General features: G+C 44.1%; 1 protein-coding gene across 1 annotated transcript in view; it reads left to right on the forward strand.

The window, feature by feature from the left end:
• foxo3b (forkhead box O3b) overlaps positions 1 to 10,486 on the forward strand; it is a 47,289-nt gene extending 36,803 nt beyond the window's left edge. Inside the window, exons 3-4 of the mRNA XM_080790469.1 lie at positions 4,850 to 6,314; positions 6,655 to 10,486. Coding sequence (XP_080646595.1) covers positions 4,850 to 6,283 — 1,434 coding nt within the window. The 3' untranslated portion in view covers positions 6,284 to 6,314; positions 6,655 to 10,486. The remainder of the gene's footprint in view (positions 1 to 4,849; positions 6,315 to 6,654) is intronic.
• Positions 10,487 to 25,127: the final 14,641 nt, after the last annotated feature.

The raw sequence follows: 25,127 nt of genomic DNA on the forward strand, positions 1-25,127 counted from the left end.
GATGGAGGGAGAGAGAGAGAGAGAGAGATTCCTAGCGTGGTTGCTGACAGTGATTAATTGTTCCCACATGTTGCTGACGGACAAAAAGGCCTCTGTGTTCCTGAGCTCTGGCTGCAGCTGGTGTGTCCACACACACACACACACACACACACACACACACACACACACACACACACAGCTGGCCTCTGCATTTAAGACAGTGAGGTAAAAGGGGCGCTGGGAGGATCCTTCACTAGCAAGAGTGAGATGGAGAGGACACGCTACAAAAAGAAACACCCACCCGAACAAACAGAGGAAAAACAGTAGAACTGAGAGTAGAACTGTGTGTGTGTGTGTGTGTGTGTGTGTGTGTGTGTGTGTGTGTGTGTGTGTGTGTGCGTGTGTGCGTGTGTGTGTGTGTGTGTGTGTGTGTATGTGTGTGTGTGTGTGTGTGTGTGTGTGTTAAATGGTAACTGGGCAGGAAAGAGAGCAATATCAGTGATGTTATCCCCTTGCCTCTAGCTCTGTGTGCGTGTGTGTATATGCGTCCTGAAAAGTGAGCATTCCTACAGCTACCAGCCAGAGTAGGGGGTTATGAATCGGGGCTGCTGTCTCGGTGAGCTGTTTTTCTTAATAGACTTCAGGAACTACCCAGAAGACAAGTCAGTGTAGTAAACACAGTCTACTCCCTCTGCAGGCGTTCTATATTCTTGCTGTTGACGAGTCAGCCTGAACAGGTGAATCCAATTAGAAGCTGGATAATCCCGCCTAAATTGATTTTCAGTAATAATTTAACTCTGAGAGAGTACAAATGTCATTTGGGTTCTCAGAATTCAATGAGGAGACTGTTCCTAGAATATATTGTGAAAGCCTCCAGAGACCAGAGATGTCGTCAATCTAGTATATTTTTTCTTCTGAAAAAGAGGCTGATGTAAAGGAAGGGAGGGATGGATTCACGGTCAACAGACATAATTACTTTGTTTCCCCTTCGTCACCGTCATATGTTTTTTCTCTCTCCTTTTTGCACCCTCCTTCCATCTTTGAAAAATAAACAGTATAGCAGGAGTTCCCAAACCTTCTCATCTGGGACCCAAAAGACTGCTAGTGGAAACTGGTCAGCGTCTAGTGTAATTTTATTACTTTTAACACTTAGACTGCGGCCGTGTGGCCACAAGTGGTAAATAGCTTGCGCGGGGCCAGAATTGGGAAGATTACTACTCAAGTACTTCCGTTTGTTTCCCCGCTCACATTGTGACTTCCATTGTAAGAAAGGGAAATTTTTTGAGAAACTTTTATATTTCAATCTGAAATCAGATCCGAACCTCAGATGTCTGATCAGCACAACGGACAGTGATGTAGTCAGTAGTCGGACAGTAGTCTACGCGTTCCGTGCGTGCGGGGGTGAGCAAAGAGTTACCTAGCAACCGGCTCAGGGCTAAAAGTTGTTTTTTAACGCCATTTCAGATCCATATAAAACGTATACGTCAATTGCAGACAAGAGATGGCTATTAAAAAAACTTATATATCAGCATACAGTATATGTCAACAGCAGACAATGTGTTAATATGTAGTAGCCCTGTCACGGTTAGGTTTAGTTGACTATAAAAAAAAGTTAATGTTTTCGTGTGGATTTGTTGATTGATTGTTGTTTATAAGAAATGTACTAAAACTATCACAAAAAAACACGAACACTCGATTATTCAATTAACCCACATGGGCAAAAATAAGTCAGTTAGAGGTTTGTTTCGTTGTGTTTTTGTTTAATTTCCCAGTCCTCTACTCCCACCGCTATTTACTGTACATGGTTAGGGCAGCTGGAAGTATTTAAGTGTTTCTTTGTCTAATAAAACAGCCTTATGTCATGCCTCCAGAAATGCTGGTGTAAGGAAGGTAAACACTGTTCCCCGTGGTATTGCTTAAGGGTGATTTATGCTTAGTTGCACACCGGTGTCACGCACAGAAAACCTCTGATCTACAAGCTCACAACATGTCACGACCATGTAGCGCCCTGCCTTCATAGTACGTTCATGTCAGTCGATACACACACACTGTAAAATCCTGAGTGTTCATTTAACGGTAGCTCTGAGGAAGAACCAATGGATAATTTAACACTGGAAATATCTGCTGATATGCACACAGCACTGCGTGCAAAAACACTTTGCATTCACAGTCATGAGCCATTCAGGAGCCTGTGAATGCAAACAGAAGTCATATATACAAAACGTGTGCATGCGCACCATAGGAGGTCATCCGTAAGTTCAGTGTGTGAGATTCCTCCTTCTGCCCACGTGAGAACCCATCTGCAGACGTAACCTTTGCCCGCCATTTTCCCCCTTAGACCGTCTGTGACCAGAATAACAGTGCAGGCCGAATCGACCATAAACTATAGCCCTGGGGCGATCCAAAGACGAGGCTGGTTAGTGGAAAACAATATCACGACTCCCAACGAAAAACCCCAAATGGCTTTGGCTCGCCATCGATTCGAGTCCCAGGAATCTGCCCCGTTTTCGGTGAGGGAAAACATCGCACATATGGGTGGGGGGAGGGGGGGGGGTTGAGCCGATGGTAAAATAAGTGCATGCTTCGCATGGCGGTTGGATTGTTTATATGGGAGGATAAGGATATAGCATAGCCTCAGAGTCACACGGACCATGTGTTTCACCAACAACAGCCTTGGAGGAAGACTAGCAGGGAGGAAGACGCCACATTATAATAATGGTTTATGTTTATGTAATTCTCTAGTACAATATGTTTGCCAAAACTGTAATATGATGATAGTTTTTCTTAAGTTCAGCTCAGAAACAGGGGTGTGTTGATGGTTGACCAATCACAGTGTAAGCCGACGGTCTCCGTGCTTTGAGTTTATAGATCTCCTATTTTGTTTTGTCAAATGTTCCCCTCGGAATGGGCATGCTGGGGTTCAAGTGGCTAACCCACTACACTAGCACATGAAGAGGCTGTTATTGTAGTTAGGAGGCGAGGCCATCTGTAGCTGTTGGAGAGTGGGAGGCAAACCATTACAATGTGTCAACTGACAATGCTCTTTTTATCTATATCCGTGAATTCATACATGAGTCTTTGTGTTTGTGTGGGTGTTTTTTGACATGTGTGTGTGTACCCATCATTATTACACTGTCATATAGTGGCCCGTGGTATGAAATCATGACAGCTCAATCAACCAGATGGCCGCTTGTGGTGCGTGCGTGCGTGCGTGCATGTACGTGTGTATTGGTGTGTCCAGATGGACATGCAACATGGCTGTTATTTACTGTAGTAAGTAGGAGTTTCGAGTCTAATAGTGTTATGGAGACTGTTCCTCATTCCAACACTCTTTCATGGGACACTCAATCCAGTCCCTTCATGGTTCAAATCCAGCACGCTAATCTATCATTTAAAACACTGGGATAATTAGAAGGCACCCGGGGTAATGGGGATAGACACGTGTCACAACATAACATCAGGTCGTAAAACACGAATAGGCAATTGGACTTTTGTGACCAATGTAATTTTCCATATGCTGTAAATGTGACCCAGCCCTGTGACATCAGTCTTAACTCCCTGTCACACCCACAAAACAAGACTACCTTGCTCGTACGACTTCCCTGCCCTCTGTCTATATCCAATCCTTCTACAGTTAGCCATTCACATTTAGCCCTAGTGCAATACACTGTAACATCTATGCAATCCAGTATTCATTTGCTGATAATGACCTAATGAAGATATGGGCTTGCTAAAACACTCCTATTTAAAACTCACAACTTTATAGCTCACAACTGTAAACCAGCTGTTTTAGCTGTTTTTGCATGCAGGTTTTGGAAAAGTATATGCATTTGGGCCTATATTAATGATAATGACATTGAACTTGAAAGCGGATAAAAGAAAGATGTCTCTTTGGAGGTTACTTCTTACATTGTAACCGAATCCTCCAGTCCATGCAAAGACACATTTGTAGCTGTCACATTATGATTCTTGTCTGAGGTTAGATTTAGACAATACGCCCAGGTGATATAGAGTGGAAAGGCACATGGTCCACCTGATAAATCATTGTCGGAAAAACCTGCAGCGGGATCAACAAGTGTTGCCGTAACTGGAGGCATTCCACTGCAGTTGGGGATTGGGCTGTGCATAGTGTATGCTCTGTTCTATAAACAAAACAGTCATAAGAAAGGCACCTCAGCCTTTCTTTGTTTGAGAACCCGTTTCCCCGCAATGAGTCTCCTGGGTGCTCCACATGAAGAAGCCCAGGGCTGATCAATAAACACCAGCAGTGACTCACACACGCATACAGACACACGATATGACACAGGCTTCAAAACACGCAGCTTACGCAACTCCGCAAGGGGGTCCTTTTGTATGTGTCATTCATAATCGAGCAGGGCTGCTTTGTTTCACCACCAACACACTCGCTCGTTTTCTCCATCTCTCTCACACACACACACACACACACACACACACACACACACACACACACACACACACACACACACACACACACATTCAAAAAACATAAAGCCAGCTATAATGGGAATAGCAGCGACACACCATGTACTGTATGTTTTCAGTCTTTCTGTCATGGAATTAATGAATGAACAAGAACAATTTGGACTGGTGTATTGCTTTTACAGCACTACAGTTGTTGCCAAGAGCAGCAATTTATCATGCTGCTTAATCATTATCCCGACTCAGTGGGTGGTTTATTAATCAATACCCTTGGACTTAATGAGAGCTATTCTTTGAATGGTACATTAGTAAATGCACAAGAATAGAACCGATCAATATTAATGACAGGCTATTGTAAGAGCAGTTGTTCCAAAATGATTTTGTACACACGACTTACACGGTTCTCTCTCTCTCTCTCTCTCCCTGACAGAACTCCATCCGGCACAACCTGTCCCTGCACAGCCGCTTCATCCGCGTCCAGAACGAGGGAACGGGGAAGAGTTCCTGGTGGATGATCAACCCGGAGGGCGGGAAGGGCGGCAAGGCCCCGCGGCGGCGTGCCGTCTCCATGGACAACAGCAACAACAAGTACACCAAGTCTGCCCGGGGCCGCGCCGCCAAGAAGAAGGCTGCCCTGCAGGCGGCGGCGGCGGCGTCCGGGGAAGGGGGCGGAGACAGCCCCTCAGGGCTGTCCAAGTGGCCTGGCAGCCCCACGTCACGCAGCAGCGAGGAGCTTGACACTTGGACAGACTTTCGCTCCCGCACAAACTCCAACGCCAGCACGCTGAGCGGCCGCCTCTCGCCCATCCTGGCCAACCCCGAGCTGGACGAAGTGCCCGACGACGAGCCCCCACTCTCGCCCATGCTCTACTCCAGCCCCGGCCGAGCGCTGTCTCCCGGCAGCGCTCCCATCAGCGTTCCCGGCAGCGCAAAGGCCCCGCCGGCCGAGTTGCCTCGCCTGGCGGACCTGGCAGGTACCATGAACCTGAATGAAGGACTGACCGATGACCTGATGGATGAGTTGCTGGATAACATCAACCTGGTGTCCTCCGCTCCGGGACCGGCCGCCTCCAGGGGTTCCTCAGGGTTCATTTTCGGGACCAAACCCAATGGGCTTGGCTCGCCTACTTCCACCTCGCCTCCCTCCACCACCTCTCCCTCCAACGGAGGAGGCAACGGCTACAGTAACTCCATCTTCGGGCCCCACCCGGTGGCCTCCTCTCTGCGTCCGTCCCCCATGCAGACCATCCAGGAGAACAAGCAGACGTCGTTCTCCAGCATCTCCCGCTTCGGCAGCCAGACCCTGCAGGACCTGCTCAACGCCGACGGCCACAGTCACAGTGACGTCATGATGACCCAGTCGGACCCGCTGATGTCTCAGGCCAGCGCCGCCGCCATCATCTCTCAGAACTCTCGCCGAAGCCTCATGCTTCGCAGTGACCCCATGATGTCCTTCGGGAGCACCGGAGGCGGTCAGGGAGTCCAGGGGGGGCTGCTGCTGCACACGAACAACCACAACCAGAGTGCACTGAGGTCCCTGAACGGGGGCTTCAGCCTCAACGAGGCCAACGCCCTGGCCAACGCCAAGCAGCAGCTCCTGCACTCCCCGCTGGGCGGTAATGGCTCTTCTTCCATGCAGATGGACTCGTCCATCTTCCTCAACGGGACGGCGGGCCCAGACCGCTTCCCCGCAGACCTGGACCTGGACATGTTCAATGGCAGCCTGGAGTGTGACATGGACTCCATCATCAGGAACGAGCTGATGGACGCAGAGGGCCTGGACTTTAACTTTGAGTCTCTAGCCAACATGAACGGTGTTGGCAACTTCACCACCAGCAAGCAGGGTACCTGGGTACCTGGTTGAGAGTCCCTCATCCCAGGAAGAAGCAGAACAGGTGTGTATGGCGTGGCGTGTGTGTGTGTGTGTGTGTGTGTGTGTGTGTGTGTGTGTGTGTGTGTGTGTGTGTGTGTGTGTGTGTGTGTGTGTGTTTGTGTGTGTGTGTGTGTGTGTGTGTGTGTGTGTGTGTGTGCGCGCGTGCGTGTGTGCTCTCATGTGTGTGTGCTTGTGTTTACATTAAGTTATACAAACCATTTCCAGTGACTTGTAAAAAATACATGGGTGATGTTTTCTGTAATAGTACGGACATTCAGATGGAGATAACTCTGGAAATCAGGACAGGAGAAAGAAACAGGATTTTGCTAATGACATTTCTGTTGTTCTCGTTGTCTCCCCAGGTCCGAACTGTAGTGCAAGAGGAGATACAGACACACAACGTCCTTTTTTTGCCAAACCTGCCATCAGCACAACGTGAAACACAAACCCTCTGTTTACAGAAGACTAACCTGTTGGAGAGCTTTACCGTATGGCTCCCACACTGACGATGAACCATGAAACTATTTGACAAACTCTGTAGCCGCAGAAAGTCGGCCCTCAAAGCCACCTGTAAACACACCACAAAAGAACTGATCTCAGAATTATGCAAGGTTCCCTTTGACGACCGGTTGGACAGCGTGTATCGATCGATTGCAAACAGATCATTGGACAGACTTTGAGGTGAAAGGCAAGGACTGAAAGCAAAGCAAAGCGTGCCGGTGCAGTTGTCGCGAAGAAGAAGAAAAAAAGACAAAATGTAAAATGATAAAACAAACAAACGTGATGTGATGTAAATCTAATCCAGTGCTTTTCTGGGATGTGTTATGTTTTGGCGAAACTTCCCCTCTGGTTTCGTTCTGTGATTTTAAATGTTCAATGTTTGTTTTTGAACTTCCTGTTTTTATCATTACTTGTTTCTGCATCACACAGGTCTGTGTAAAAAGTATTGATGTATTGACAAAAAAGGAAAGAGAGGGTGAAGACGAGTGATATTGCACTCATGGAGCACTCAACACATGCATACAACATGCACACACACTGACGCCCCCACATTGTGCCCCCCAAATTACAAAGCCCTTATAAGTTCTGATTTTAATAACATAATTCCATGCACTTCAATTTTTTTGTTGTATCTTATGACTTGCTTGATTAGCTCCAATAATTATTAATTATGGTATATTTGGAAATGACAATACAATTAGCCGACTATAGAAAGATTTCTATCATTTGTGTGTATCTAACTGTAAAGAAAAGAAAACTGTCAAAAGAATAAAATGTATTTCATGGATATTTTGTATAGTATGGGGGGGCAGCATGGATTTCAAACAAGTCCTAGAAGGAGGGGAAAGCTTTCTTTAGCTTTGGTTGGGTTCTGTCGAGGTCGTATAGCACAGCATAGTATGTAGCCAAAATAAATACCTGTGTCCTAGGTTTGTGAACATTTCCACACCACAACAGGTGCTATGTAAACAGTGTTGAATTCTGTCCTGAGAACGAGCCGTGCATTTTTCTTTTTTTTTCTTTCTTTTTTTACTCGCAGCCTGCAGAGCCCAAAGCTGAAGCCACAATTGTAGCATGGCGAGGTGGAATCTATAGGCTGGGAATGAAGCTATACACTATATAGGCTCGTCCCTCTAGAAGCCATTTTGTTTTTTCAAGCAAAAACAATAAGCTATCTGTGTATATTGCCAAATTACTTGAAACAGACAGTAGGAGATGCTGGCAGCCAAATCACACACTCGCACGCACACACAAGCGTGCACGCGCGCAACCCACACGCTTATACATTACACGCACGCACACACGCACACACACACATTATGTAGAGAAATATAACAGCAGGGATATGTGTTTAACTCTGCTGTTTTGTTGTTGTGAGTTTGTGGGGCTTGTTATGCATATACAGCAAACACTCAGGGGGAAGAAGACAGAGGTCGCCCCTTCCAAGTAACACCAAGTTCCCATTTTGATGGTATTTAAAACATTTGTTGGCAAAACAATAACGCTTGTGTTGTGAACTTGTAACCTGTGAACTGTTGACCATTGCGATGAAGAGGAGGGAAGACGAAGGACAAGTCAGAATCTAGGCTCTTTGCTCGGTCCGTTCGCTCGGTCCGTCATTTTGTTACACATGCGCATGCGCACGCACACACACAAAAACACACAAAAACACACACAAACACACACACACACATCCCTCTTGAATGTGCCTGGTGCTCCTCCAGGTTTACACATCCTGTATCTCTCAAGCGCGTGTGTGTGTGTGTGTGTGTGTGGTGTGCGTGCGTGCGTGCGTGCGTGCGTGCGTGCGTGTATTGTAAGTGTTGAACTATACAAGTTTTTTTTTTAATGGTGTTTCACGCCAGATGTTTTCCCCCTATTCACTCCCCCATGGTGCATACAGCACAACCTTCTGTATGCATGTATGTATTTATGCATTATGAATCGTGTGAAATGCATATATACTCACTCTATGTCCTTATATACTCATGTAGTGTACTTGACCCCTTGGCTTTTTGTTACCTCGAAGGATACCTCGGGAGATAAGAGTCAAACAGAGGATAAATGATGCAACTTGCCGAGTGGAAGGAAGCATTGTTACCAGCATTGTTTGGTTGTTGAACCAGATTTGTTTCTTCTTTTTTTTTTTTATTGGTGGCCGGCCAGTGTTGTCGTAGCCTCTGGAAAAGCCTGGTACCCCTTCTGTGTCTGGGGGTAGCTATACGTAAGAAAAGGGCTACCCTGCTGTGTAAAATAGTGTACAGACGTGTGTGTATCACTTTGAAGCCAAGGCAGGTGTGTGTGTGTGTGTGTGTGTGTGTGTGTGTGTGTGTGTGTGTGTGTGTGTGTGTGTGTGTGTGTGTGTGTGTGTGTGTGTGTGTGTGTGTGTATGTATGTGTATGTGTATGTATGTGTGCGTGTGCGTGTGTGCGTGCATGCGTGAGTGTGCGTGGTCAGAATGATCTACAATAGGACTGTGCAACTTGAGCTTTAGTGCATGATCTGGCTGTACCCCCTTACTCTTTGCAAAGGTCCCCAGGCCTCAACAGGAATTGTAACATGGAGGCCCCCCTGTGTCCCTGGAAGCATAGTCATGAACATACAGTAGAGCCCCAACGCAGTGCTGCTTATCCCCTTCTAAAATCAGGGCTGACAGATGCACTGCGTGCACCATTGCCCCACCTTTCTGTGGGTTTATCATTATGATGTATGTATGTATGTATGTACCATGTACGTACTCTATACTGTATCTTGGTGCAGACATGGGAGAAAGCCTCTCAATGGACTGATCGTTACCTTCATGGGTGGGTTAATGTCCCAGTCCTTTCAGCAGGGAGGAGGTGCTTATCCATGGTGACATGGATCAATTATCATCTGGCCAGGAGCTGGACTTTTGTATACCGTCCTAGACGAATCCAGTAAGCTTCTAGAGCTGAATTGTGCATTGTCGCATTCCTGTTGTTGATGTTGACAGCAAAGTATTTCAACTGATCTGCACTGACTGTAGAAAATATTGGGAACATTTCCTCTTTCCCTGGGAAGCAAAGTCTTCCACTTCAGTCGCAAAGAACAGCGAAGACAAGTGGATGAAAGAGGAACTTCTAAGCCTTCATAAAATCGAGATAAGGATTGTGCAACAGGTGTTAACACTCAATATTAGGGATTTGTTCCTTATATTTTGTACTCCATATGTAGACTATTATGGGGGTTAGTTAGTTTACAAATAGTTGTCCACACATGCACTCACTGCTAACGGCTTCATTCAGGGAGAGAACTCATTATCAGAAGTCGGAAGACTCGTCTCATGCCCAACACACACATGCACACACACACAAAAACCCACAAAACCCCATGCGGACATTTAACACGATGGGAAAAGCAAAAAAAAGCGAAGCAAAAAAAACCCCGAAGAAACGTACCACTAGATACCTTTGTCACTTCCTGGAGCTCTGTCTTTCATCCTCTTCTCCTGAGCCCTTCCTTCCATCCTCTGTTGGTGCCCCAGCCCAGCTAGCTCCCTTCCCTGTGCCCTCACGTCATCTCTGAACTTAACCCTTTAGTAATCTTGCTTCTTCTTCTCGACTTCTTCTCGATGTTAGTGGGTATTTTTCCTGTGTATTCCATTTTGAATTGTAATCTAGTTTGTATAAGAAATGGTGCGCATGTAAATAAAGCTTGGTGAGGCTCCACAAACTCTCTGTGTTGTTGTCTATTCCATTATTTGATCATGACTCATTTTCGAAATAAAAAAAAAGTCCTCTGAAAGAATATATATTCGAAGATTTGTGCTGTATTTTCACGATAAAAAAGCAGACCTACAAGCTTGTTGCGCACCACTCGGTGGCGCGCTATGAGCTTGTAGATCTGCTATTTTTCAATAGCTAAAGCATTAGTTAAAACACCAAAAGGGGTTCCCGCCCAAAATGGGTTAATGCGTATAAGTTGTATTTGTATGAATATGAACAGCTGATATGGAGTAAAAAAAAACAAAAAACGATGGGTTATAGCCCATGGGTTTTTGATTTTTGTTTTTAAATTGCGGAAAAATTGCGAAATTGCGGAAATTGCGGAAATTGCAAATTGCGGAAATTGATCATGATCATGCAACTTACAGTGTACTGACCATGATGTACTATACTTCACTACAGACTGTAAATGTCTAAAATGTTCCAGTAGGAGTACAGTACTATGGTACTTCTCAAGCACTATTCTTGCTACAATGGAGCAACATTTCAACTGCATGAGTTGAACCATTATTTTTGAACAAATGTAACTTGTTATTATCATCTGGCCAGAGCTGGACTTTTGTATACCTAGACGAAGCTAGAATCTAAATGATGTTGTTTTTGTTTTTCGCATGACACTGTTGCTAAACGAACACAACATATTTTCAAATGACAAACGACCATTGCGAACTTGTGTATTCCTTACATCCAGCAGATAAATCAACCTCTTCTGTCAGTTCTGTCAGTCTTCAGGGGATCTGAACAGTAAGAGCGACTGTGTGTTCCTACTCCAGTTCCTGGAAGTCCTCTTACACAAGAGTTTGTTTTGTACATTAAAAGGCAGCCAACATATAGAACACTCTGATACCTGACACCGGTCTTATGAGTACTTTTCCTTGGTTATTGCGACATAAGGACATAGGCACATAGCGGAGAGGGGGAACAGTTGGAGACAGGTTGGTCTGGAGCACCATGCCAAACCCTTACTGTCAGGGCCGGAATCTCCCCCAAGCCCCCTACTCACTGGTCTAACTCTAACACACCCAGGCCTGACTTGGCTTGGCCGGGCTTAGCATATTGACACTCCCTGCTATGTTCCCTTCCTGCCTCCCTGTTCCTTCCCACTCAGGAGGACAGCCAGTACAGGACTTTCTGTCTGTTGTGTAACGTCATAAAAGGATTCCTCACATAATTGGCCCTCAGTGTGTGTGTGTGTGTGTGTGTGTGTGTGTGTGTGTGTGTGTGTGTGTGTGTGTGTGTGTGTGTGTGTGTGTGTGTGTGTGTGTGTGTGTGTGTGTGTGTGTGTGTGTGCACGCGCGCACGTGCGTGCGTGCGTGGGTGCGTGTTTGTGTGTCACTTGCATAGCCCAGTGAAGAAATCCCTAGCCATCACAAAGTCTCTCTTCGTCGACAACTCCCACCCTACTTTCCACACTCCTGGGTTCCTCTGCCAATTTTATACAGATAGACACCGGCTTTCTTCAAAGCACCTCTAAAATAAACACATTTTTGCTATTGCCTTCTCAATTTGCGAAGACAGACAGCATTGTGTGCTGAGTTCCTAGACAACTGTTTGTCATTGTTACCCACCCCATGACATGTGATGCTTTCATTTGTAGTCAAATATACAGAGGAGCCTTGAGCAAACAGAAGGTCTTCTCTATTTGCTTGGTATCATCAGAAAAACATAACTAAAGCAAACAACTTTCACAGACCAAATTGGGCGGATGTGCCTATACAGTAACTATACCATAAAATCCCCAGTGTTTATTTAACTCATGAGAGTCAATGTAGCCAAATGGACCTGTAATGGATTTTACTGTTTCTCCAAGGAATTGGAAATGTGTGTGTCCAGTGTTTCTAGCTGTAGTATTTGTAGTGGAGTGAAGAGCCTGGCCAGTGCAGACTCACCACAACTACAAATGCCATTCCCACATTTCAATGGGACTGCTCAGTCAGCTGGTCTCCTGACTTGACTGTTTGAATGTCTGGCCTGTTCAGTCAGCCGCTTACATCAGTTTGCCTAAGGTCAGCGATGTCACCAGAATCCTCTGAACTTGGCAGATTCCTTTCATTTGTGATTTTCTGTTCTCTAAATTGTATTGTTTTGTAATTTGTTACATTTCAAATGTATTACCCATTCAAATTTTGGGGTGAAGCATGAGGAGTGGAACCCGGTGAATGAAAATCTCAAAATAAATATTCATAGGCCTATAACGTCTTTCCTCCTCTATTGTTGGTGTACTCTGCAGGTTCCAGGCGTGTGGGGGTCTTATTCTAAATGTCAGCCTTGTTTTCATACAGGGAGTCAATTAACGTACATGGCACCAGTGTTTACTGTACGTTAATGATGTCGATATGATTTCATTCGTTAGCAATGACGATGATGAAATGATTTCATTCATTAATGCTGACGATGACGAAATTATTTAGTCAACACCCTTTTGACTAAACTTAGCTCTGTGATGACTAAAATATGACAATGTTTTCGTGTTTAGACGAGATGTGATGAAATGTTATCGTGTGGTCTATCGCAGGGGGGGCCACCAGGGGGGGATGGGGGGGGGGCGTGACTCCAGGGGCCTGGCCCCACACAGCGTTACTCAGTCACAGTCTACACACCTTTACTTGGTCGCACTTTGCAAGCCAGGCAGTGGGCCCAGCCGCCCATTCAAAACATTATCTCTCAATGTGCTGCAAATGTCTATCTACATCCTGTAAGTTCACTTAAGAAATAAAACTAGTGTTCTGTTGACTAATCATTACAAGTGGCTGTTATTTTGAAGAGGAAGAATATGGTGAGGAAAACGGCAAGGGTTACAGTGTAAAACCAGCAAAGTGCCTGCACTGTGGGAGAGAGCACTACACAGGGTCAGCGCAGTGTCTTATTAAGGCAAAGGAAATCAAAGTGGAAAAGGTTAGAACTGGAACGAGGGACATGTCCTACGCCGAAGCAGTGAAGAGAGTGGAGGAAAGTGAAAAAAGGAGAGGCAAGATTGGCAGAGCAACAGGATAGCAAAAGAAAAAGGCAGCTGAGGGCATCTCTATATGGACAGAAAAGGTTTTTGGCGTTTATCGCTGATGATAATTAATTGTGCAGTAGAGATCAAAGGGAAGTCGGAGAGAATTACATTTATTTTGGATGCTGCAAAGAGATTTTTGAAGATTGATGACATCAGTGCATGGAGAGGACCTGGATAGTGTGCTGAGAGAGGGATTCAGGCCTACTCTGGGCCCGGAGTAGGAGGCACTTAACAGAGTGGACAATGTTGGATGGGGATGGGATTATTTGGATTGGAATAGTCACTTTTTACCTAGTTTTGTTTATTTTATTCATTATACTGCATCATTTTGGAGTTTAACTCTCCAGTCCAGTCGGTGGCGGTATACACCTTATTGGTAGTAACCTGCCATAAAACTCAAAGAAGAAGAAGAAGAAGAAAAGGAAGTATTTTTTGGTTGTAGCCAACTGCCATGACAGTTGTGATTCAGATGCTGGCTGTAAACAAAGTTTAGGTGGATGCTTTTTAGCCAAAATTCAACATTGTACACCCTTTGGAATTACGTGGCGGCGGCATTAGGTGAGTAGTTAATTCATTGTATAAGTCTCAGGCTAGTATCATCATCAACAACAACAGCTTCCCAAAAAACAAACAGGTTACAGATAGACTACAGTACTGATAGGCCCCATACACACGTATCAAACATATGTTCTGTGTCTTGTTTGCGGCCAAAAAAAAATGCTTACTTACTTAATTTACTTACTGTATGCCGGCTGGCATGTAGGGCAGCAACAAAGGATCTCCACTTCAGTCTGTTCTGGGCCAGCGTCTTTATAGATCCCCAGGTGTGATGCAGCTGCAGGGTCTTCAACTCTCCCTCCACTGTTCTACGCCATGTGTTCTTGGGTCGGCCTCTTTTGCGTTTGCCCTCTGTTGTCCAGTGAAGGGCAGTTTAGGTGATGTTGTCCTGTTCTCTACGTATTACATGCCCAATCCATTTCCACCGTCTTCTCATAAGGATGATATCCATGTTTTCCTGTTTGCACAGGTCAAGAACGTGTTGGTTGGAGCTGGTTTTGGGCCAGAATATTCTTAGAATTTTCCGTAATCTTTTGGTGTGGAAGGTTGATAGTTTGTGGAGATCCTTTTCTGTTGTTCGCCTCATTCATAACCATATAGCAGAGTAGACAGGCCACAGCTCTGGTACAGTCTAAGTTTGGTGTTGGTGCTGTACTGGGCCGACTTATAGACATTGTTAAGCCTCTGTAAGTTGTTTCTGGCCTTGCTGAGCCTGCTTGTGATGTCACTACCTGCGCCTCCATCATGACTGACAACGCTGCCTGTATGTGAAATGCTCTGTTGTGGGTAGGTTTATATGTGTACTGGTGGATGATTGGAAATGCATGAAAATCTGCTCAATGTTATAGCGATATTATTTCAATGGAGGATTAGTGGCCAATCATAGGGAGGGTTCTACAACATCCGGCTCTGTGATTGGCTGGGATGCCGGCACCGTCGGTACGAGTACACATGTTTTTGTTTTGAAGAAAGTTGCCCAGCTGGTGCTGGGGATGTTATTACGTTTCTTGTTGGTAAATAAAAGCTAATCATCTGATTGATTTAAGACGTCTCTGCCTCCGATTACCATGGCAGCAGCGTCAACATCAGTTAATGGGTTCGGTCACGGTGGTCGGAAAAGAAAAAACCATATAGGCCTATGTACATAATGGTCATACTATATGGACAATTGGACATGCTACTTTTATGTAATATATATAATAATAATAATAATAATATAATAATATGTCAGGGAGATAAGGAACACCCGATGGCTTACCACGTATGGCACGATGCTAATGGCAGTTTGTCAAATTCTTTGAGACACACATAGGTCCTACAGGTATTTCAGGGCGTGGTTAAAATACATTATTTTATTTTATTTGACTAAAATGTTTCGTGAACTAAAAGTGACTAAAACCCTTTGGAGTTTTCGTTGACTAAAACTAGACTAAAACGTATAGAAATGACTAAAATGTGACTAAAACTAATAAGCATTTCGTCCAAAATACTAAATTGAAAAATGCCTGCCAAAAACAACACTGGATGGATGTCTCGACAAACGCTGGTGACTTGAATTCACATATTATGACCGTAATGCTTATACATTTCTGCGATAGGACGAACAGAATAGCAACTCTTCCTCATATTTCTCATACTTCAATCAATCAATCAATCAATGAATCAATCAGGTGACTGAGAATGTCAATGTATAGGATGTGATTAAATTGTGTCAGCAAGAACAGTCCATCAACAACTCCATACAGAGAGGGATGTTAATGTTGCAGCACGGTTGCAGTGAATAAATTCCTCGTTACAAAGATTAATGTGCATTGAGAGTTCAGTGATGAAAAAGCAACAGGCACTGGTCTACAGAGATGTGGGAAAAGGATATGAAAAGGATATGCTTTCCTGAAAAATTACGATTTTGGAGTTAGGTGGTTTCTGCCCGACAGCAGAGATATATCAGATGAGTCATCCTTCACCATAGTTGATATAACTTGGCAGGTGCGTGCACCAAGAGAATGGTAAAGGCCTGACATTAAACTCTACAGTGAGGTGTCTGTTATGCTGCCAGTGGCTTTTTTTCTGGTATGGTTGACCCCTTGGTTTGACTGCACCTATCCCCGCAGAGAAGGGTAACCGCAAACCAGTACAACGTTTTCCTTCATCCTATGATGAAACACTCAGTGAATGGTTTGATGAGCATGACAATGTGAATCATGTTGTATAATGCTATGACCTTTGCTGTTACCAGATGTCAGCTCAGTTCAGTAACTTCAGTTGAGCACCTATGGGAGATTTTGTGCGGCCATAGCTGAACAGTTAGGACTCCAGAGGTCCCGGAAATGCATTTTCCCTTATGTGTCTGTGTGTAATTTATTTGGCCATTTATGTGTATTGTGGTTGGCTCAAGTGTCAGGAGACAAACAGGACTGGTCACGTTGGACAGCACTTTGGTTTGATTACTGTTGTCTTTTGGTGTCACATCGGGTTGTAATTCGACCTCTTAGGAAGTGGTCTATGCACATGTGATTACTTGCATATAGCATGCGTGTGTGCAGACTGTGCATGCACGCATGTGTATGTAGTACACGCGTGTGTGTAGTACTCGTACGCATGCCCTTGTGCTCCACCACACTATACCTTGTCATATCGTTTCCACTTCTTATCTTATCTTTTATTCCATCTTCCCTGCAGACAAGCTCACGTCATGCATAAGAAGTACATTACATTTATTTGAAATTTTGAGTTACTAGTTACTTTGTAGATTTGGATTATTAATATTACAAAACATATATACATTAACCACTGCATCCCTGTATACATTTCGTCCATTTGAAAATAGCTGATCTACTTATTGTACTTTTACTTGTAATGGAGTATTTATAAAATGCAGTATTGCTACTTTTCCCACCCCTGATTATACTGTATTGAAGATTGAGGCAGGTGCAGGTTGTGAATTGCCTTAAAGATACAGAGAGAAACATCAGACTTCTCATTCAAATCACAATGTTTATGCAATTCTGTCAGTCATATCCCTAGGCCTCATGGTTTGACCAAACATTTATGTTTGATGGTGGGAGGGGGACAGAACACAGCCATCAGACAAAAATGTTTGGTCAAACCGCATGTGACTTCCATTGGAAATGCATTGACACAAGACACAAGACAGTGATTTTCAAATGCAGAAATCCAACAGCATTTAAAGAGTATAGACAAATGAAATAACGGTCGGCTGTATTAGTATACAGAGTCAATGGGCTAAACAGACCACCAGTATAGTCCTTTAAGAGCGGACAGCTTTGTAATAATGCAATAAAACAGGCACAGAGGAAGCGGACTGGTAGCTAAATTCAGCAAGCTGTATGCCACAAGAATCCAGATGGACTGTGTTTATGGCTATCTATTGTCCTGACAGACTGGAAAGGGGGAGTCACAATGGCCTCTGGCTTCCAGTGCGATTAGTCATAATGACAGGTTGGACGACAGGTTGGCCCTAGAATACAGGTGAAACACAATGAACATGACAGAGTCAGTGGCACGCATTTCTGTATACTCGCCATGTCCGCCCTCCTATCAGCAGTTCACTTTGGTATAACATAAAATGTATAAAATCTGTTGCCCGGTGATGTTCCTTCACTTAATCTTTCTTTCTCACACACGTCAAATTTATGCTTCATCCTAAAACCATGTTGCTCAATGTAAATAATTTAATGTAAGCGACATGGACGCGAGACGTGTTGCCTCTCTCATTGGCTTTCTTCATGGTTTATTATAATCCTCAATATTTAATATTAATAAAGAACACATGCATAGGCTACACATCACACAACAAACAGACACAATCTCCTGCTTGTACAAAGAGCGGAGTGACTAATTAGGAGTGAGTCATCAATAGGGGCTGTGGGTTTAAAGTGTAAACAAGATGGAGATGTGATGGATCCATTGAGATATTCCCATTAGTGGGGCTTTCACCCCCCAGTCCTGACACTGCTTTGTTGATGGATGTGGTGGGGGTTACACTTTACCCTGATCTCTGTACCTTATCTCTGAGCTGGTGTTGTGTTCTGAAACACACACACACACACACACACACACACACACACACACACACACACACACACACACACACACACACACACACACACACACACACACACACACACACACACTAATTGCCGCTGGCCTCATGAGGAGGGATCCGTGACAGTGGGAGACCTGAGAACTGAGCAGTCGTAAATGATACTTCTGTGCGTTTTGTGTGGGTAATTGTGTGTGTGTGTGTGTGTGTGTGTGTGTGTGTGTGTGTGTGTGTGTGTGTGTGTGAGCGTGCTATCGTGTATGTGTGTGTCCGTGCACATATATGTGTGTGCTGGTGCATGTGTGTGTGTGTGTGTGTGTGTGCATGTGTCAGTGTGCGTGCGTGGTGCAGTGCACGCGCGTGCTGAGTACTGCAGTAGAATGATGTCATCTCTGTAATGGCACACTGGCGCTGGCACAGCGCAGGCTGAGCGGCTCCATTCACACGCTGCGATCAACGTCATCGAGGCACAATACACAGCTCTGCCTCCGAGCCTGCCGTGGCACGGCACATTCTGCTTATAGAGACCTTTATCAATCCCCTACACATACAGTATAGGGTCCAGCTATAGGGGACCCCTATGGGGTCCTTGAGCGGGTCCCAGCAGATGGTCCCCAACAAATGTATTTCATATAGAATCAAAGGTTGTAACTGTTATTTTGCTCCTGATCCGATTCCGATCATTTGATTTTTAGTATAGGCTATCTGCCGATACCGATTTTTCCCGATCCGATATTTATATTTTTATAGAACACTTATGCCATATCACAATAGTACAATATCCAAAAATGATATGGATATGATATTGATACTGGGGATGTCCCGAATCCCAATCACGTTTTCTTTGCTTCCGATCCGATTCCGATCATTTGAAAATTGCATTTGACAAGTAATAAATGAAAATCACACTTGTGTGAAGTGATGGCCGTTATTATCATCATACATCATCACATTCCGTGCTCAGCCAATCAAATCATCACAAATTTGGTACACACAGACACAAAGCTGGCCAAACAGCTTTGTGTGTAACCAGAGTCAGACTCCATTCGCATGTATGGAAATACGATTTCTGTGACGTGGCCAAAAAAAGACCGAAAAGTGGGTCGAGCAAATCATAACAATTTACTCATCGGGAGATCTAAAGCAGTCGTTCCCAAACTTTTTCATGTCAAGGACCTCCAAATTTACACTAATTATATAGCCCGCGGACCCCCATTGGAAGAGATATGTCAGGGACCCCCATGAGAGAAGATCTTTATGGCTCTAGCAGTGATTCTCAACCCGTTAAATTTCAAGGACCCCCAGTTTGACATGCATTATAGACGCTCCATTTAATGGCATTTCTATCTCTGGGACCCCAATTTATATTGTAAAATCAATGGAAATTTTACTCTGAGAGTTAAACAGACCCATAAGGGTCCATTTGATTCCAAACTATCGTTTAGCTGGGGACCCCCTGGAACTCCCTCAGAACCACTGATCTAAACGCCAGAGGTCTTTTGACGAATGTGTGTGAGCTTCAGTTCCTGAGGGATCCTCACGGCCCTACGATATCACATACTGTAACTGCCAAAACTAAACTTAAAATGAAAACAGAAGGGGTCTACGCCCTTTGGGCTTGACTATTTATATAGGACCTTTCAAAAACAAAGTAACAAAATTATCAAAACACATCACACAACAAGAAATAGAGCAAAAAAACAAGTAGGACAAGGACACAATAGGTTAAAACGTTTGAGGAATAAATGTCACTAGCAATCAGCAGTCACTGATTATCAGACTGAAGCTTTGTATTTCATAGTCCACTCAAGAGTGGGCGGGAACCAGACTACAGTCACTACTGTCTACTGTAACAGCAGCAATTAAAAATCACTTGTCACAGCTTGGTTAGTCCCGTGTTGCCAGACTCTCGCAATTTACTTTGTTTTAGTCGAGTGTAAGTGCAGGAGAATTAAGGTTTGACTTCTTTGACACCAGTTTATAAGCAAGAATTGGACAATGCTCCCCATCAGATAGGAGCTCCATCAATGGCGGTGTCTCTTGAGAAAAACAACTGATTCTGAAGCAAAGAACATTACGCATCACGTCACATTTTCCGTTCAGAGATGTACCGCGAAATTGAGCTTCATGTCTTTCTGGACCTCCGTTGTTCACACATTCTCTTGCGGGTGCTTGCAGACCCATATATAGACCATATAAGACATATCAGTCACAGGTGTGAGAGAACGGGGTGAGACAACGGAGTGTGAGAACGGGGTGTGTAGGGATGACAGGAAGGAAACATTGAGGTGTGTAAAAGAGATAGAGAGAGAGAGAGAGGCTAGCAGAGGACCAGTTATGATGGTGTGGTCATATTGAGGATTATTTAATGAATTGATGACAGAAAAAAAGGATATTTAGTGCTCCTGAGCCAGTGGTATTGAGTCATGCAGAATCAAAAAATCACGCCCGTGTGAACTGAGTGGTGCAACTCCCCCCCACCCCCACCCCACCACCTCTCTCTCTCTCTCTCTCTCTCTCTCTCTCTCTCTCTCTCTCATTAGCAGGCAACAGAGCAGCACTATCCCTCTCTGTTTCTGGCGCCCCCTACTGGTACAAATAAGTCATATACTCGTGCTCATGGCCACATAGGCACGGACATTGCTGGTTGTAGGAGTGGTTGCACCACTCAAAAACATCGATGGACTGCGGAGATCAGCTGGTCTTATAGCGTCAGTATGGGGTTCAAATTATCTAAAGTCCAATAAAAAAGGCTGTAGACATAAACTCATGGGACCTTAAGAAATGGCATATTTTAATGATCACAGGGATACATATCCCGAAATGAATGGGACCACGTGATATGAATATGAACAGCAAATGAACATGGATAAAAGCAGATACGACCTGTTATATATTGCGGATTTTTTCGCTCCATATCAGTCCGTTGGTCGGGGCGCCCCTTGACGCGTAGGGCCAGCGCTGTCATGTCTGTCCTGGAGAGCTCTGAGCCCCTTATCTCATACAGGGCACAATATTAAACAGAGCTGGGCTGCGGCCTTGTGTTCCAAGTGGCTCAGGCCCAGCCACGGTGCTCAACACTCTTTAAAGTGAATACTTTAAAGGTCTACTTTATCTCACCACTAGCCATGCAGCTCCCTTCTATATATACACAAGATGTTGCATCTCATCTCTATTTGAATCGCAGACCTTTAGACACAAGGGTTATTGGCTGGTCATTGTGACCTATCCAGATCTCATGGTGTCATCATGTTTCACCATTCTTAATATAGCATTTCAAGCGAGACAGTTCTGATGCAATACTACTAATTACAGTCACATCTGGTCGGGTCAAAATGTACAATATGTATCTTGTGTAAACTTTCCATAACAGTCACAGGAGAGCCCCTGTGAAGCTGTCAGAGGGATAGATGGGCTGACACACGAGGAAGGAGGGAGACGGCCTGGAGGAGGGGTGATGGAGGGACAAGGGGACCTTACCAGCAACAGAGGAATAGCTTCTGGGATTATAGCTCGCATTAATACACATTAAGCACCAGTGTTAATTTAACTCAGGAAGTGTATTCAGAGAGAGAGGGAGAGAGAGAGGGTGTTCACAGGGTTCAATGCAAGGTTGTGCTTTACTGTTATACATCTTGTGTACAGGTACATAAGAGTAAAGATATGCAGCATTAACAAAAATGATACTTTATGTAATTGCTTGTTTATATACTGTAAATTACATCCCTTAGCTTAATTAATTAATTTGAGAAACCTTTAGCATTATTTTAGCTCTCTTTAAAAATGGTGGATGTCTTATTTGAAGGTGAGTTCAAATACAGCACATGCTTTACAACGACAGGCGCACAAAGCACTGTTAAGATTGGTTCATGCAGATTGCACACAGAAAATAACAGATCTATTAAAGCCAAGAAAACCTCCTTCTCTCATTCTCTTCTCATTCAACCTCCTGTGCTTCTTCATGCCGTCTTCATGCCCACTCTGTCATTCCCTCCCTCCATCTTATCCCTCTCTCCTTCCTCCCTCTTTCTCCCCGCTGAAAGATTCTAGAAGTCTGAAGGTGAATAAATTGACACTTCTTTGTGGCAGCTGCTTCTCTCTCTCTCTCTCTCTCTCTCTCTCTCTCTCTGTCTCTCTCTCTCTCTCTCTCTCACCCTCCACTGAGTGAAGTGAACTAGTGAAGTGCAGTGGTGGAAAAAGTACTCAAATGTTTTACTTACGTAAAAGTATCAATGCTGCAGTGAGTGTAGAAAGAATCAAGATTTACAAAGGTATTGTCATCAGATTATACTTAAAGTACTAAAAGTAAAAGTAGTCATTGTGCAGAATGTCCCGTTTCGCAAGGTATCATATGTATGAAATCAAATGTATTAAAACCTTTAGAAAATAGCGATGTGAGGAGTTGTGAACTTGTAGACCGGCTATAGTTTAAATAGGGCTGAAGTGGTTAATGTATTATTTTGTAATAATTATTCAAATCTATAAATGAAAATTAAATGATGGAGTAAAACGTACAATATTTGCCTCTGAGATGTACTGTAGTGGAGTAAAAGTATTGCAATTTGGAAATACCCAGTGAAAGTACCTCAAAATTGTACTTAAGTACAGTAAGTAGTACAGTACTTCATCATGGGTAAATTAAATGATCATCTGGGAGGTGTGTGGATGGAGTTATTGGAGAAAAGATGAAAAAGCGCCATGGAGATAAAAGGAGAAAGGAAACAGGGAGACGGCTGATGGATGTTCAACTCTAGTCTTATTATCCAGTGCTGTGGTGAGGCACCGCCATTGATTTGAAATGATTCTGTACACGTCAACTAATCAATGGTTGTTTGAGCGTGTGGATGGGGTTGAACTGGGTAACCCTGCATGCTGTAGTGGTGAAGGAACGGCCCACTAGGACCGTTAGAAGAGTGGGGAATGATTTTTTGTTGACTGATGTTTTCTTTCGCGCTTTCATTTTTTTTGTATTGATTCGAGTGTTGGCTTTTGGCTTAATAAAAAAGAAACACGTGTCAAACTATAGGAATCATATAAAAAGTGCACTCCATAGTGTACATTTATATTTTTGTGTATATGAATTTTGTGTTTCCTTTATTCCTTATTCATTTTTGCACGTGTGTGCTTGGGATCATTTGAGAGAGAGAAAAGAAAAACAATAATTATTATGGTGCAGTCACACTGAACTGTATGGTTCTGCCTCTGCGGCGGATTCTGCCAATGCTTTTCAAGGACTGTTTTTTGGCGGAAATTTGCGAATGGCAACAAAGCACACAACAAAGCACCCATTGAAAAGCTTTGGCAAAATCCACTGCATGGGCAGAATCAAAGGTCGGTGTGATTGCACCCTTAGCAAACATTTTTAAATAAAACCAAACATCTGCTCTTTCTATATTTATGCCCAATTTCTTCAGCTCCTTTCTTCCTTCTGAGATCTCTCTTATTTCTGTCGAACAGTACGTCTCCTCTCCATCATCCCATGTCTTCTTTCTATGTTATTTCCTTTCAATCTCTCTCTCTCTTTTCCCTCTTCCACCAATCCTTCCATTTCTTCTGCGACAAAAGGGCAAGAGGAAGAGAGAGAGAGAGAGAGAGAGAGAGAGAGCATGAGATATGAGACAGAGAATAGAGTGTGAGAGTGGTTGAGAGAGAGACGAATAGAGAGGGGGGGAATTGAGAGAAAGGAATAGAGGATAATTCTGGCTAAGAGATGGAGAGAGGCGGTGGAATAATCCTGCAGGAAATAGGAAAAAAATATATACTAACCCTCCCCCCCTCTCTCTCTCTCTCTCTATCACTCTACCTCTCTTTATCAGTCCAGCAGAGATATGCAGTTCATTCTCTCACTATATCACCCCCTCTATCTCTCACTCTCTCTCTCTCGCGCGCGCACGTGCACGCACACGCACACACACACGCACACACATCTCCACGTCTGGGGGACGGGACGGGACGTGTTCTGTTCATTCTCCTTCCCAGTGCTCTATAAACCTACTAACCTCTTTCCTCCTACTGACCGTCATCTCCCCTCCCCCACCACATGTGCATGCCCCCCCCCCCCCCCCCCATAGCGTGTGAGTGTCTGACCCAGACACTGGCAGTACACATGAAATATTTGTAGTGTATGGCTGTGAGGGTTTGCATTTAAAACGAGTAAGATTCCACTGTGCATTTTTAATAAAAGCCTGCAGGGTACCGAGGCTACGCATTTGGGGCAACAAATGAAGAAGATGATGAAGAGCACGTGGCTTAAAATGGCGTGGACACTAAATATTCACCAGCCAATCATCTTTTCTAGAATATCTATAGATTGGTCCATGTTACGTATAAAAAATATTGCCATTCTGTCAGAGCACGATCAATCATGAAAGCTGATTTTGAAGTGGAGGCCGCAAAGGAGTACTTTTTGCCTTTCATTGAACATGGCAGGTCTATAATGTAATGTCTATATAATGTATATAACAGTGGGGGAACAGTGGCTCAGGAGGTAGAGCAGCCACTGGGTAATGGCACGACAGGTTCCCACATGGTGTGTTAGTGTCCTTCAGGACACTGGACTCCCAATCTAGGAACCCATTTTGGTTAAAAAACAACAAATGAGGATCTGTCTTGAGAGCATGTTGGTGCCTTGCATCATTTCCTGTACCGTCGCCAACGTGTGAATGGGTGAATGTAAAGAGCTTTGTGCATATAAATGCAGCATTTACAAGAGATAAAACACACTGGCCTATATTGACATTAGTGTAATCGTGTTATACGTGTAATTGTGTGTGTGTGTGTGTGTGTGTGTGTGTGTGTGTGTGCGCGCGCACATGTGCATTATCTGCCTGTCAGTGGGAATATGAGAAATATTGAGAACATGTCCACCGCCATCTCTCAAAGCCGTAGAGCTTATTGTATTCCAAAAATCTAAACTGCTTCTGCATTTTTTTGTTGTGACTTTAATGCCAACACGTCCAGAGAGAG

Source organism: Protomyctophum bolini (genome assembly GCF_963924005.1).
Source record: "Protomyctophum bolini genome assembly, chromosome: 19".
Taxonomy (NCBI): Eukaryota; Metazoa; Chordata; class Actinopteri; order Myctophiformes; family Myctophidae; genus Protomyctophum; species Protomyctophum bolini.